Below are 16,124 nucleotides of genomic sequence, written 5' to 3'. Positions count from 1 at the left end.
AATATTTTATTATTAAATATTATATTTGCAATAAACTACATGCTGTTTTATTGACATGTGTTGGGCCTTATTTTAATTATTGATATGTAGTAATAATGTATTTTTTCCTTCGCGTGTTTGTGTGAGAAAGTTTGCAGTATGCAACAACAAATAGAAAACAACAAAATGAATATAATTTAAAGTGAAATTGAAACTGAATAGTTTTTATCGTACAGCGTATCAAATATTATAGAGTGAATTATAGTACTATTAAGTCATTTATGTAAATGAATAGCAAATATGTAGGTAATATTTATTATGTCAGCTAAACTTTAATTGTTCGACGATTATATTTACGAAACAGATTAATTTGGGTTTTCCTAAAAATATGAACTACAACTCCCACACTGTATTTATGATGCGAGCTGTCTACATATTTGCTACGTTTAATTGAAGTCTACTTTTGTATCATTTTTCAAAAATGAAGTGCATTAAAATTTTAATTAAGCATACACATATTAATATAGAGCTGTTTTAGATGTTTAAAATTTTAAAACAGCCTTTAAGATTTTAATCTGCATTCTTGTTTGCAGGCAAAATCAAGACCGCCTATCATCACGAGGTCCAACACGGAAGCGTGAGCTGCAGTCCCGAGGATTTTGTTATTGCCCGAGAAGCTGATTTTTCCCTATTGTTTCGTACCACAACAGACTTCAAATTTTCGCTCTTTTATTCTGTTGTCATTTATTTTGTTTATTTGCTTTAGACTTCGTTTGTTCCACTATGTCTTCAGAGGAGTTTGAAAAGCTGCATGAGATGTATAAATCTCTGTATGACGAAGTGAAGTTGATGCCAGAACGGGTGCAGAAGAGCCAGGGAGGTGAATAAACTCTTTATACTGTATTATACGTTAACAAGACTGTGCGAATGAACTGCTTTCATCAGTGAATAGTCATTAACTTATTTTGAGTACTGTCATTAGAGATTTTCCAAACACTCCTGATATTGTAGCTGTGGATGAAGTATCGAGATTATGGAATTAGGCTGCTGTTCAGAAAAAAATGCTAAAATATCAACCATTAACAAACGCTTTGAAAGTGTGTGGCTATAGTTTTTTTAATCCACGGGAGTCTAGGACACGTTCATAAACTGGGTGCGAGGATTACAAATTGCTGGCTCAGTAAGAAAGACTGAGTCTAAACAAATTGCCATATACACTGCTTTGTGTCTGCAGTAAAAATGCAGTCTGCATATTTGGAAAAGACGATGTCATCTCTATCCCTAATTTGCAGAAGTGAGGTAAAGTTGGTTTTATATTTGCACATTCGTTAGTTTTTGACCAGTGGCAAATTGTGACTGTCTACTTTCAATAATGGCTGTGAGGCATGGGATTATGATTCAAAACGACATTAGCACATTTATTGACTGTGAACGACGCTGTACATTGATAGTCATTGGCTATAATATAATTTCCCTATTAAGAATTTTCAAAAATACTTTTCTGAAGTTATATTTGGAAGACTAAAGTCTCAAATGTGTGAATATAAAACAAACTTTACCTCAATATTTGCAGAGGGACATTCTAAAACGTTTAACGTGGCTTAATGTACTTGAACATCAACCAGAGAAACCCACATTTCTGTCGAGCTTTACTTGTAATTAACCCTAATGACTGTAAAATCAATGAGTCCCAATTCCCTAGATAAAATGTAAGACATCACAATAACCATTTTTCTGAAGTCTATTATAAGGAAAAAGCTTAACATGGCTAATGTACCTTAACAACAAGTGGGTAACATTTAGTTTCTCTTGGTTGTTGTTGTAAAGTCACGTTCAACCTTTTCTTATTATGGACTTCGATGGGAGGAAAACACTTAACGTGATATTGTTCACTTTATCTATGGAATTAGGGCCTGTTCTTTAGACAATAGTTAGTGTTAATCACTAGTAAAGTTTGACAAATTTGGGTTTTCCTGGTCAGTGTTAAGGTACGTTAAGCCAGGTTAAGCTGTTTCCTTATAATGGACTTTTACAGAGAGAACGTTTAGTGATATTGTTCACTTGATACAGTATACTAAAATAAAAGTTTGTTCTTTTAACAGAAGAAAGTGTTTATGAGTATATTTTTATATACATTTGATTGTCTCAATGTTATTAAGTTAAACCTCATTAAGGTCTTATAATGGATTTCAATGGGGATAAAACGTTTTAATGTCACATTGATCAATTAACTTCATCCACAGAATCAGGACTTGATCTTTTGCTAGTAGTTAAAGATAATTACAAGTGAAATTTCATAGATTTTTGGTGTGCTCTTGTTGAGGTACGTTAAGCCATGTTAAGCTCTTTCCTTTTATAATGGATTTGAAAAACGCATAACGTGATCCTTTTCACTTACTAAAATTAGAGCTCATTTTTTTGACATCAGAAAGTGTTAATCACAAGTAAAATTTGATAGAAATTAGATTTTATTTTAGAAATTAGATTTTAATTAGATGTACCTTGTTGTTAAGGTACATTAAGCTACATTAAGCTTTTTCCTTACAATAGACTACAGAAAAACGCGTAATGTGATGTTTTACACTTTATCTAGGGCAGTAGTTCTCAAACTGTGGTACGTGTATGCAGGCTTCCTTCTAGTGGTACACGGAGGAATCGCTGAATAATTAAAGTAAAAATGAGCACACTTTTAACCCTTTGACGCGTACGATAACGCCGATGTGATCAGTAAATTGATTTTAATAGGATAAACCTTTCATTTTATTTTCAATTTTCTAATGTTTGTTATGTATTCTATCATTTAAAGCTAATTTCCTCTCCATATTTGTAACAGTTGTAGGGGCTTATCCCATATTTTTATATCCCAATGTTCACAGGTATAGTTTAATCACTTGCTTTACTGACACACATAACCTACTCTAACGTGCAGTGGGCAAACTCATTTTTTATTTAAATATGCAAATCCAATTCATATATCTAAAATACAAGTTAACATTTAGATTTCAAAGATTTACAAAGTCATATATACATGCATCATATATTTCAAAATTTAGGATACTTTATGATAATACTTTACATTTAGGTACAGCAGTTTTCTCTTTACTTTTTAAAAACAGTGCCGTTTTTGATTAGCTTTTGAACGCACAGTTCAACAGCACAGTGTTAATGTTCAAACTACTTATGATGTTTAATATGGCTGAAAATAACAAATATTCATAATAATAATCAGAATTAATCTGCCACGCTTTTGAATTGTGCAGTGCTGTAGCTGCTTAATTAGGCCTACTACACTACTGTATTTCAATACTGGTCATTATGGTGGTACTTGGGAAGAATTTTTAATTGAGGTGGTACTTGGTGAAAAAAGTCTAAGAACCACTGATCTAGGGAATTGGGGCTCGTTCTTTTACAGTCATTAGGGTTTATTACAAGTACAATTTGACAGAAATTTGGGGTTCTCTGGTTGATGTTTAGGTACATTAAGCAACGTATTTGCACATATTTCTTTACAAACTTGAGGTGGTCCAAGCATTTTAATATTGTTCTTTAAAATATATATATATATATTCAGTGATTGTATTTATTTGCACATCACTTGTACTGTGAAACATAATAGGCTCTTTGTGATTATATGCATGCTGCATTGCTTTAACTAGTATAAGTCATTCCAAATTAAATAATCAATGTGTGTGTGTGTATGTGTGCAATGACATAATGTTGAATAATTTCTTTTGAGGCATTTAAACGCTTTAAATGAAACGGTTTCCTGTGTTTTTTATTATTATTATTTTCCGTCTATAGATATAAACTGTAAGAGTCAATGTCAGTTGTCTCCTTGTAGTGTTCATTGTGTTATTATGCTGTTATTGTCTTGTAAATATTGTCACATCAATAGCATTAAATAAGATGACTGAAATTAACCAGCACTTTGTTTTTATTTGTAGAGGAAAGGAAGAGAATTGTCAGAGACTTTGATGAGCGTGTTTCAGAGGCTGAAGAAGTGGTAAGTAATGATGTTCACTTTATTATCAGTCTTGATTTCTGCTTCTTAAAATTGTATCTTTTACTTGGTTTATGGATTTCCTCTTTTCCTGTTTTCTGCTTTTGAGCACTACAGGCCTAATTAATTTATTTAAATAATGCAATAATGTAATGTGTATGTGTGTAAATGGTAGTTTTTTTTGACAATGCAAAAAATAATAATGTTTTAAGATTAAGGTTGTTTCTGATCATAAACTTATAATAAAAAATCCTTAGTCTTTACTAGTATATGACAAAATAAATATTATTTTCTGTTTATAAACATATGCATTAGCATCCTGTAATAGCATTGTTTGGAGTCCCAAATGAGGACATGCATATAACTAAAGAATTAGAAAATGCCTTGGCTTTTGTAACGTTAATAGCTAGAAAAAGAATTCTTGTAGAGTGTAAATCACCAACTGTCACTTTTGCCTTAGTGATGTAACAGGCCTGTAGCTAGCCTGTTGAAAGGGATGGTTCTTTTTGCAATTGTTTGCCTCATTTTCTATTTAACTATGGGATTTAAATACTGCATTTTGTTGACATTTTAAGCATTTAATTTTAATGTACTAAATATTTCCTAAAGATTTAGTTTAAAAATGTGAATAAATATTTATTTTTAAATACAAATATATTATATCATCAGAAAAAAATAAAATTAAAACTAAATTAAAAACCGCAGCCTGATGTCATTTATTAGGCAAATAACAAACTGAACAGCACATTCACCTTTCCTCAGTCAGAATTTGGCAATTTTAGGAAAAAAATTAAAACATGAACAATACAGTAGCGAAAGATGCTTTTTACGTGAGTTTGTGTTTTTTTGCACAGCTGCATGTTGGGACTTATAAAATAATAGATACATCGAAGCGACAGCCAACAGAGGATTCGGCTTGGTCTTAAAGCCTTTTTTTATGGGTTATTTTCACTATTTATGATGGTGTAGCAGTCTCAGTAAGACAGATGAACTCATGTATTGGACAAATTCTGGACCTTCGTCTGTAGGGTGGGTCCTTCAAACCACATAAACCCCCCCTGGCTGTGGGCGTGTGTAATTTTATTTTTGAAATCAGAAAACATTTAATATTTTCTCAGAGGATCAACCAGAACATTTTACAAAACATGAGACCCTTTATTAATCCATATTGAGAATAATGTACTCCTCCAACCACAAATCCCCCAACATACCCTAACTAACCCCATAAATTAAAATTATTAAATTATTAAAACAAATGTTGATTTAAAGGGTATAACTTCTAATATAAATTAATTTTTGGTAATTGTCTCGAAGGCTGATGGTGTAAAAGAAAATCTGTCAGTAAATATGCTATTTTTTAGACAGTAAATATGCAAACAGTTTCGAAACTTAAAAATTTTCAGTGTATTTTTAACACTTGTTTTTGTCCACTATGTGCTTGTGTAGTTTTTTTAATTGACATAAAAGGGTTAAGTTTAAGTTTTAACAGTAAATCTTTAAGTCTCTAAAAAAGTCACATTTTGATCAAATTAGATTTTTTAAACTGTCATTGACCTAAAGCAATAGTTAATACAAAATAACAAATACAAAAATAAAAACAATACTTTGAAGTAGTGAGAACCCTGAGACATTTACATTACTTCCATGTGTATTCTATAAGCAGACTCTTTTATCCAATCCAACTTTATCCAATGCACAGAGAAAACATTATCAGCAGCAGTATATCCCGATATGCCATACAATGTTTATTAGAATACTAGAATAGAAATTAAATTGATGTCAGTTGAAGGTTGGCAGCTCATTCCAGCAAAAAGGAGCAGAGATTATGAAGGGTGATGGTTTTGGTGAGCAATATTGATTCTTCTGAAAGTTTTGATGATCTATATTGCAAGTGGTTGTGTTTGGACAGTTTACGACAGCAGGTGGCAGTATTGCTTCACAAAATTGCCCTTGTTAGGACACAAAGTGCTGAGATACTGTAGTAGGCCTAGCTGTACTGTGTTATATAATGTATAGCATTAGCTTTACTTAAATTATTAACGCTAAAATAAAACTTTTATACAACAAGAATGTTTTAAATTGATCAAAATTATCTGTAATAACAGATATAGTGCTGCAAAGGATAAAAAACATTCTGTGTATATATATATATATATATATATATATATATATATATATATATATATATATATATATATATATATATATAAATGTTTGTATGTATGTATATATAATAAATAATCTGAGCAAATCAGCATGTTAATGTGTTTTCTGAATAAATGAGTAAGTTGACACAATATAAATGTTTGTTCTTTGCATTTCACACATCCATAAATGTTACAAGGGATTTTTTGTTTAAAATAAAGTTTTTTTTTCTGTTTATATAAATATGTTTTTATGTTATGTTAATCTGCTCAAATCACATATTGGAATGATTTGTAAATTCTGTCTGATAATTTCACATGGCATCGTGAAGAAATCATGTAGTAAATGCAGTTTGAGCAGAACATAAGTAAATTATGTTTTAAAATATTAGAAAATAGAAAACAATAATTTTAACCCTCCTGTTGACTCATGGGTCAAAATGACCCGGGCACCCAGACACCGTTTTAACAGCAAAAAAGAAATAAACAATTTCTTTATCTTAAAGTTTGATTGCTTCTAAAATTTCCCCAACATTTGAAAAAATTCATCATTTTCATATTGTTATAAAGGCTGTACACATTTAGGGTACAACAGTTGTCTTTTGGGTAAATTTTATATAGATGGCCAACTATAATGCCAAAACATTTTAATTCTAAAACATTTTACACTTATGCAGGTACTTTAGATATAGAAAATATGCCCTTTACTTTAGCCAAGAATGAGTTGTCCTGATTAAACATTGATAAATGTTTACAGAGTTTGTGATGAAGATGAGATTGTTTCTTAATGCACAACAGATATGAGGATTAAAATTATTTTCACAGCTTTATTTTAAAGGTTATACAACAGTGCACGCCGGTGTATACAAAGTTCTAAGACAACAGCAGAGGAAAAAGTTTAAGCATATTTCACAGTATTACTTTTTTTAGAGGATTGTTGATTAAATGAATGCAGCCTTGATGAGCATATGACAATTCTTTAAAAAATATTTTGAGAAGTCGCCAAACTTTTGCATGATATTATGTGTAAAAACACAGGAACAGAAACAGTGACTGTCTGCCGCCTTCTCTGAGTTTATCATTAAACATGTAAAACCTCTCTCAGCTTCAGGGTATGGAGCAGGAGCTGTTTGGTGCTCCATCATCCTTCCGAACCCCCATGTCAACAAAGATTCGACTGTACCGACGAGATCTAGCCAAACTGCAGAGAGATATTCGGCTATCAGCAACACCAGGGCTTACAGGTCAGCTCGGGGACAGCAGACTTGGTGTTTATGCCTCACAGAATGACCAGAGTGTAAGTATATCTCATCACTCTCTTAAAAGAGGCCGTTCAGGTTTTTCTCACTCTCATGTGTTTTGAACTGGTCCAATAGTTATATTTATGTTTTCTGTGAAACCATGTTTCATGGAAAGAGAAAGGTCACTGAGGTTATGCAGATTAAGACAGAATTTCTGCTTTCTTTGATGAATTACCCCAGACATCAGCTGAGATCATGGTTGAAATGTGTGTTATTGAGAACAGAGAACTATTCATTTTATGATAAAAATCAGTGTTACTGATGATAAATTTATTAAACCATCCTTATTTAGGTTTAGACAGGAATGTGTTGTTGTGTTTAGAAAGGTATTGTTAAATGAAAGCTTTACTCCTCATTGATGATGTGCACATCACTTGAACAGTAATTATGGAGAATTTCTACATCTTTCCAGCTGGATCTAGATTTTCTTCAGGCTAGAACTGGCTAGAACCGCTCCACTGTACCCCTCATGTGTATTCCTACAGGAAGTTCCATAACAATGAGTATGTTTTGAGTACTACAGATCTCTATCTCTTCTGTGTACTGTTTAATGACACACCTTGCTGGCATTCCAGAGGTGTTACGTGATTCTCAGTACACCACTCACCTCCGGCTACATGTAGTGCTGATTTGAAAAAGTTCAATGAATTTAACTACTTGTTACCTAAGTTTGTTAATAATATGGCAACAGGACAAACCCCTCAGGGCTTGAAAGCTGAGCGCATATAGTGTGCAGTTCTCAAAACTTGATGCTGATCATTGTTTTTGGTTGCCTGGTTATTCATAAATGATTGACAAAAAAAAGATGAAAAAGAAGCTCAGGGTATTAGGATTTATATGACTTAATCCAAGTGCTGGTCATGTAATTAGATTATCTTCAAAAAGTTGATTTATTTCACTAATTCCATTCAAGAAGCAAAACTTTTATATTACTGCAGCATTACGGCGTGGCATGGAGTTGATAAGTCTGTGGCACTGCTCAAGTGTTATGAGAGCCCAGGTTGCTCTGATAGTGGCCCTCAGATCTTCTGCATAGTTTGGTTTGGCACATTGCATCTTCCTTTTTACAATACCCCATTGGTAGTCCCATATGGTATCTGCGCGTGCAGAATTCAGCAGATTTTTAGCCCGTCATTAAATCTGTTTATTTACTTGAGTAAATCTAAGTTTATTCAGTTTTTAAATTAATTACAGTAATATTGTTGACTAATATGAAAATGTTCATCTGATTTACGTACAGTGCAGTTTGTAATGTAATATTTTCTATCTTTTAGTAGATATATTATATGAAAGACTTACCTTGTTTACCAAATAAAGTGAATCTGATTGGATTTGCATTTTAAAAATTAAATAAAAGTTAAAAAGGTATTATTATAATCACATATTAAGGTTTTAGTCATTATACTCCCAAAATAATCCAGCAGAAATCCGCAGATTTTTTACCAAAATTCTCTGCAGAAATAGCAAAAAAATGTCTGCAGATTCTGTCTGGCCCTACCTATTGGTTTTCTATGGGATTAAGGTAGGGTGAGTTTGCTGTCCAATTAAGAACAGGTGCTTAAAGCAGTGCTGGTTGCTTTGGCACTGTGTGCAGGTGCCAAGTCCTGTTGGAAAATCACTCAGCAGCAGTCCAGACTTTAGCTCAGACGAGACACTTCTGATGCTGTCTGTTGCTCAAAAGAAACAAGGAATGTGACAGCTGACACCCATGTCTTGCACACGTCTGTGCGTAGTGGTTCTTGAAGCACTGACTCCAGCTGCAGTCCACTCTTTGTGAATCTCCTCCACATTTTTGAATGAGTTTTGTTACTCAACTCTCCAGGATGTAGTTATCCCTAATGCTTGTAATCTTCTACCACATCTTTTTTTCCCTTTACCTCTCTGGTAATGTGCCTGGACCCAGAGCTCTGTGAACAGCCAGCCTCTTATGCAATGACCTTTTGTGCCTTGTGCAAGGTGATAGTGGTCATTTTTTGGCAAACTGTGTAATCAGCCGTCTTCCACATGATTGTGTAGCCTACAAAACTAAACGGAGAGACCATTTAAAGGTCTTTGCAGGTGTTTTGAGTTAATTAGCTGATTAGAATGTGGCACCAGGTGTCTTCAATACTGAACCTTTTCACCATATTCAAATTTTCTGAGATACTGAATTTAGGGTTTTCATAAGTTGTCATTAAATTAAAAGAATTGCTTGAAATATATCAGTCTGTGTGGAATGAATGTATACAATATACAACTTTTACTTCTTGAGTGGAATTACTGAAATCAACTTTTTGAAGATATTCTGAATGTAGACCAGCACCTGTATAACATGAAGGGTAAGAGTGTGCTTTGTATGAGATCAGGTAGTGAGCTGCTGTGCATGTTGCTGTTTTTACCACAACACAACTTGGAAAATAAAATCTAGACAGACAGATAGATAAATGGATGGATGGTCAGACGGATGTGCAGATGAATGGGCAGACAGACAGACAGGCAGAGATAAAGACAAAGTGATCACTTTGCAAGGCTTTTGGTTGTGCTTTTCAATTGAAGAATACCAAAAGAAGTGAATTAAGGCTTTTCTGCTGTTCATCATTCCCAAAAGAAGTTTGAATGTTCAAAAAGATGTTTGAAATCAATACTAAGAAAATACAGGGAGAAGAAACGCTAGATGTTAAACTGTACACTTACTGATTCGTCAAGTATCTCTTTAAGACTATGCTTGTATCCATCGCCATCTTTAAGCTCTTCCTCTAGCCGTTGTCTACTGAAAGCCTCAAAGACATCAGGGATGAAGTGGAAAGTGCAAAGGCACTAAGTTTTATTTGTGCAAAGGTATTGTCCTGTTCTTTTCTCATCTTTCGCAGTGAAGACCTAAATAATTCTCTCGCTGCTCTTTTTGTGAAAATTAAAAGCTGCACAATGTGGCATTGTACCAGTACCTTTTTCAGCTGTGTTGCAAAAAAATAAAAAAATAAATAAAAATCAACCATTACGCACTCAGAGGTCCCCCTAGGCCAAAATTAATGTTTTTTTTTTTTCAAATAGCAAATCTTTCATGGGTTTTCAACTGCATATTTCAGTAACAGACATTATTTTCAATAAATTGATCCATGCAGTTTTGCACACAAATTTAAAAAATCTGTCTTCCTTTACTCACCCTTTACTTGCTCCAGACCTGTTTGATTTCTGCTTCTTATTTTCTTCTGTTAAATCAATGGTTACGTGTTTTAGCTTGCTTCTAAATAACTTCTTTAGTGTTCAACAGAATAAACAAACTCATAAAGTTTTGGAACCACTTCAGGGGGAGTAAATAAAGAGTTTTTTATTTTGGGGTGAATTATCACTTTAATACCTGGGGTTGTTTTCAAGTAGTTAGACAGTTTTTATTTTATGAGCTACCTGTAATCATAAACAGATCCTTCCAGTTTTTCAACGCATATGTACCCACACCCACACACATGTATGTAAACTGGTATGTGATGAAAGTTTAATTCCCTGCATCTATACAAACACAGATGCCTGTTACACTGCAGTGGAGTGATTTATTTTTCTGTTGCGGATGCAGAAGTTGGCCTTAAGCAAGGTCATGCTGTGTGTCCCAAGAGACCTGTTTCTGATCTCAATGAAACTGAGGAAGTGAGGTCAGCAATTGTTTCTTTCGAGAGGTCATCACAGTTTTTGTTTTTTTTTTAAATTACAATCAAAATGGTAAAAGTGGGCAATAGTTACCTTTCACTCAGCATGTGCTTATGCTATCTATCTATCTATCTATCTATCTATCTATCTATCTATCTATCTATCTATCTATCTATCTATCTATCTATCTGTCTGTCTGTCTGTCTGTCTGTCTGTCTGTCTGTCTGTCTGTCTGTCTGTCTGTCTGTCTGTCTGTCTGTCTGTCTGTCTGTCTGTCTGTCTGTCTGTCTGTCTGTCTGTCTGTCTGTCTGTCTGTCTGTCTGCCTGCCTGCCTGCCTGCCTGCCTGTCTGCATGCCAGCCAGCCTGCCAGCCTGCCTGTCTGTCTGTCTGTCTGTCTGTCTGCGTCTATCTGCCCATCCATCTATCCATCCATCTGTCTATCCATCCATCCATCCATCCAAACAATCAACCACCCACCCACCCACCCACCTACCTCCCTCCCTCTCTCCCTACCTACCTACCTCCCGACCGACCGACCGACCAACCTACCTACCTACCTCTCTCTCTCTCTCTCTCTCTCTCTCTCTCTCTCTCTCTCACTCTCTCTTTCTCTCTGTCTGTCTATCCAGAGACATCTAAGAATAATTGTTACGAATTGTAATAATATAAAACTTAAAAAAAAAACTATTGTATACGGTGTAATTAATAATAATCTCTAATAGTTATTATGGATTGGGAAGTTAGAATATATTAGACTAAAAATGTTTTTTCAAGCAACAAAATAAAAAAAAGTCTGTTAATAATACAATAATAATAATGTAACATTCTGTGCTTTTTTCCAATGAACATTAGAATGTATCCTATTTTTTCCTGAGAAACTTTTCAGACATAGTTAGAACAAGAATGATTTGATGGCATAATGTCTGTATTTAAGTTAGTGAGTGCAGCCCACAAAATACTAATTATATGTCATTTGAAATCTGTATTCTTCTCTTTTAAATCACTTGTCGTAGTTGGCCGAAAGAAAATTTAAATAGTTTAAGATAAAATAAATAAATAGCTCACACCTTACAAAAAAGTTTTGTTAATGTATTTACTAACATGAACTAATTATGTACAGTGCTTGTATAGCATTTATCAATCATAGTTCAATATTTACTCATGCATTAAGATCCTATCCCTTGCTTGTTAACATTAGTTAATGCACCATGAATTAACAAACTAGTAATGAAAAATTGTATTTTTATTACCTAATGTTAAGTAACGTTACAAGTGTATGTATTGTTCATTGTTTGTTCATGGTATCAAATGCATTAACTAACATTAATTAATACAACCATATAATAAAGTTATACCAAAAAATGGAGTATAATTAGGACAAACATGTCAAAAAAAATCTGTGTCACTTTTATATAACGTGTTTTTACATTTTATATTAAAGTAGACGGTGTATTTGCATTTAACATACTTAATATGCATACTATTGTTGTTAAATAACAAAATCGTCTCACTTTTTGGCCCATATATCATTTTAAATATTACTTTGAAATACATAATTCATTTTATGGCCTCTAACAGCAGGTCTGTCTTAACAATGTAGTAATGTCTATATTTCATCTTAATCAGCTTATTAATTGTAGTTATAAATGTTTCAACACTGGCATTATAACCGACTATGCAGCATATCCTAGTTAAACAATTACTAATTTCTGTGTTTGTTTTTGCAGACTCATCTTCAGTCACAGCGTGCTTTGCTAATCCAGGGGACAGAGTCTCTAAATAATGCGTCAAAAAGTATTGAGCGAAGCCAGCGGATTGCGGCAGAGACCGACCAGATTGGCACAGACATCATTGAGGAGCTCGGAGAGCAAAGAGAGCAGCTGGACCGCACCAGAGATAGAGTAAGGCTGTGTTCACACTAGTGCATTTTAGTTTTAACACAATGTTCTCAATTTAAATGTTCCATATTGACAATTCCCCTGCATTTCGTAAAGTATATACATGTCAGAAGCTATAAAAGCTATAGAATTACTAAAGTGTAGCCTATATACAAATATTAGATCAAATAAAAATTGTTATTTGTTATTAAAAAAATACTAATGTTGACAGAAAGAAGTTGCAATTAAGTTAGTCAAAAGTAAGTAAGTCAAATCCTATGATAGTTAACCCTATTCATAACAGAAATGGATCTGTTATAAACATATTGTAGCAATCTAAGGTTACACTGTGAATTTTTGTTTGGAAACCAGATAAAACATCATTATTTGTCAGCATGGTGTGACTAGCAGTGAATGTACCAATGGCCGTTTAAATTGAGCATATGAAAAAGGCTTGACGAGTCAGGAAAGGATATGCAATAACACAGACGACCAATCAGAAAGCAAATATGGGCAGCCAGGCTCTTTTTTTTCTCTTCAATGTCTGTTTTGGTTCATTTACACTAGGGGTGCCAAAACTCAGACCTGGAGGGCCGGTATCCTGCGTAGTTTAGCTCCAACTTACTTTAACACACCTGCCTGGCAGGTTCTAGTATAGCTGAAAAGAGCTTGACCTTTTTAGTTGTGATGGGATCTCTAGCCTTTCCAAAGTAGTATAATATTGATAATTGTAATAAAAATTTGTGCGTTTTAAAGTGCTAATGTAAACGTAGCTTAAAAATAGCCAAAAAAAAAAAACAGACAAATGTTTTCTATGGGTTCACTTCCTCTCTCTTTCTCTCTGTCTCTTCTCTTGCTCCACTATCAGTTGGTTAACACTGGAGAGAACCTGAGCCGGAGCAGGAAGATCCTGCGCGCAATGTCCAGACGGTAAGCCTTGCACTCTTATGAAACACATTTTGCATCACTAGAGTTGTTTCCAAATCCTTTTTCTGAGAATTCACTGTATGAATTCTTTCCTGTCATTTCAGGATCGTGACGAACAAACTGCTCCTCTCCATCATCATCATCATGGAGGTGGCCATCTTAGGGGGTGTGGTGTACTTGAAGTTCTTTCGCAAGTAGGCAGTGAGATACACAAGACTCTCTCCCTTTTCTTCTTCCTGATTTTCATGAGTTTCTGACCTGGCAACAATGTGCTGGATGCTTTCGTGACTGTTAGTGTCACATGGACTTGTATGAGAGGTTATTTTTAGTGCTAAACTTTATAAGCATAAGCACCGCTCTCAGGGTGAGATGAAGACATTCACCATTGTACATTGACTTCTGGAGGACTTGTGTTAACAGGAGAAATTGTGTTACTTCACCCTCAGCGGTTTAAAAAAGATGCCAAGGTGATCTGGTGGATGGTTGAATGGTGTAAATGAAGCATCCAGTGGAATGAGTGGAAAAAGAACATATACAGTATATTATATACATCTCTTTTACAGTGCTCAATCACTTTAGAGGATAGTTCACTCCAAAATGATGTAATTCTGTAGTAATTTATTGACTTTTTGTGTCAATCCAAGACATGTTTTCTATACTGTGAAACTTTTGGATGGCACTGAACTTCATTGCACTGCTAAAAACATTCTTCTGACTATTTTCTATTGTAATATATTGACCAAAATAGATTGAAGAAAGTCTTAAATCTTTGGAGTTGCGTGTATGTAAAATATTTTGGAGTGAATCATCCCTTTAAAACTGAACTTTTAAGTAAATTGTGTGTTAAATTAGTTTTGTTTTTGAGGTGGCATTAAAGGTATCATCTCTTTGTTTTTGTTCTTGAAATGGGTGTTTGTTTTCCTTTTGTTTTTCCACCAATCAGCCAAACAGAGCTGAGTTTACCTCAGGCCAAGAGATTGACAGCTATAAACAAGCTAGTCATTTTATTTGTGAGCCCTGATTGGTGGAGAAAAGGGGTGTGTTTGGCCTGTCAGATAAGGGGGACAGATGTTACTGTAAACATGACTGATATTAAAGTGACACAAACACCTGTTATATATTAAAGACTAGCATCGAGGGCCGTCAAGCCACTTTGACATACTGACGTTTTGCCTGCTGACTGATGATGTTTATTTCTAGTTCTCTTAAGAGCAAAACAGCAGACATTTGAGTAGAGTTATTTCACAGTGGTATGTTTGGGATTTGATTTGAGGTGTGAGCAGGTGATCGACCTGTTTTTTAATTTTAATCCATAATCACATTCCACAGTCATAGGTAGGTGATATGATACATTGTTTGGATTACAAATTGGGCAAAACGGATGATTTAACGGATGACTCTTTCAAATCAATCAAAAACATAAACAAAATAATGACAATTTAAATGACATTAGACCGTTTATTTATTAAACTTTATACTGAAATGAATGGCATTGTCATTAATACTAATGCTGAGAGATATGAACAATAAAACAGTAAACTTAGGTGTGCAGTGTCAGGTCGTACACCCTTTAAATAAATTCTTCTAAGGGTGTAGCATTACAATCATTCATTACAATTCAATTCAATGTATTTGCGTAGTGATTTTCACAATAACTTTTGTTCCAAAGGAGTTTTCAAAAGGTGCACGTTATTATGTTCAACAAAAAAATGCAGGAAAACGTTAAGGTGTTGTGTATTCAGCTACAGTATACCCTCACCGGCCACTTTAGTAGATACACCTTACTAGTACCGGGTTGGACCCCCTTTTGCCTTCAGATCTTCCTTAATGCTTTGTGGTATAGCTTTAATAAGGTACTGGAAATATTCCTCAGAGATTTTGGTCCATATTGACATGATAGCATCATGCAGTTGCTCAGATTTATCAGCTGCACATCCTTGATGTTCCACCACATCCCAAAGGTGCTTTATTGGATTGAGATCCATCAAGTAATCATCAGAAGATGGATACACTGTGCTCATAAAGGGATGGACATGGTCAGCAGCAATATTCAGGTAGGCTGAGGCATTGTACTAATCGGCCTAAAGTGTGCCAAGAATATATCCTCTGCACCATTACACCACCACCACCACAAGCCTGAACCATTGATACAATGCAGGATGTATCCATGCTTTCATGTTGTTGAGTGCCAAATTCTGACCCTAACATCCGAATTTCGTAGAAGTTCAGAGATGCTCTTCTGCATACCTCGGCTGTAATTAGTGGTTATTTGGG

The 16,124-nt window shown here is 34.3% G+C and overlaps 1 protein-coding gene across 2 annotated transcripts; it reads left to right on the top strand.

Annotated features, from left to right (window-relative positions):
* The first annotated feature begins 600 nt into the window (after window positions 1–600).
* vti1b (vesicle transport through interaction with t-SNAREs 1B) lies at window positions 601–15,011 on the top strand. 2 transcript variants are annotated; one of them, NM_201036.1, is made up of 6 exons: window positions 629–859; window positions 3,924–3,982; window positions 7,229–7,420; window positions 12,774–12,947; window positions 13,792–13,853; window positions 13,955–15,011. In NM_201036.1, exons 1-6 carry the CDS (start codon window positions 763–765, stop codon window positions 14,046–14,048), a joined length of 678 nt encoding a protein of 225 aa, NP_957330.1. In that variant the 5' UTR covers window positions 629–762; the 3' UTR covers window positions 14,049–15,011. The 2 variants fall into 2 exon arrangements, 1 of the variants encoding a protein (NP_957330.1); XR_012388512.1 differs by lacking the exons at window positions 12,774–12,947; window positions 13,792–13,853; window positions 13,955–15,011 and adding an exon at window positions 9,328–10,366 and having other exon boundaries at window positions 601–859; window positions 7,229–9,249.
* The last annotated feature ends 1,113 nt before the right edge of the window (window positions 15,012–16,124 follow it).

Source organism: Danio rerio, chromosome 13 (genome assembly GCF_049306965.1).
Source record: "Danio rerio strain Tuebingen ecotype United States chromosome 13, GRCz12tu, whole genome shotgun sequence".
NCBI lineage: Eukaryota > Metazoa > Chordata > Actinopteri > Cypriniformes > Danionidae > Danio > Danio rerio.
Note: the sequence above shows the minus strand (reverse complement) of the source record. Positions and strands in the feature narration are given on the sequence as shown.

Coding starts and splice junctions, on each gene's coding strand:
- vti1b (NM_201036.1), top strand. CDS start 763: ATGTCTTCAGAGGAGTTTGAAAAGCTGCATGAGATGTATAAATCTCTG. Junction 860..3,923: donor GGTGCAGAAGAGCCAGGGAG/GTGAATAAACTC, acceptor TTTTATTTGTAG/AGGAAAGGAAGAGAATTGTC. Junction 13,854..13,954: donor CTGCGCGCAATGTCCAGACG/GTAAGCCTTGCA, acceptor CTGTCATTTCAG/GATCGTGACGAACAAACTGC.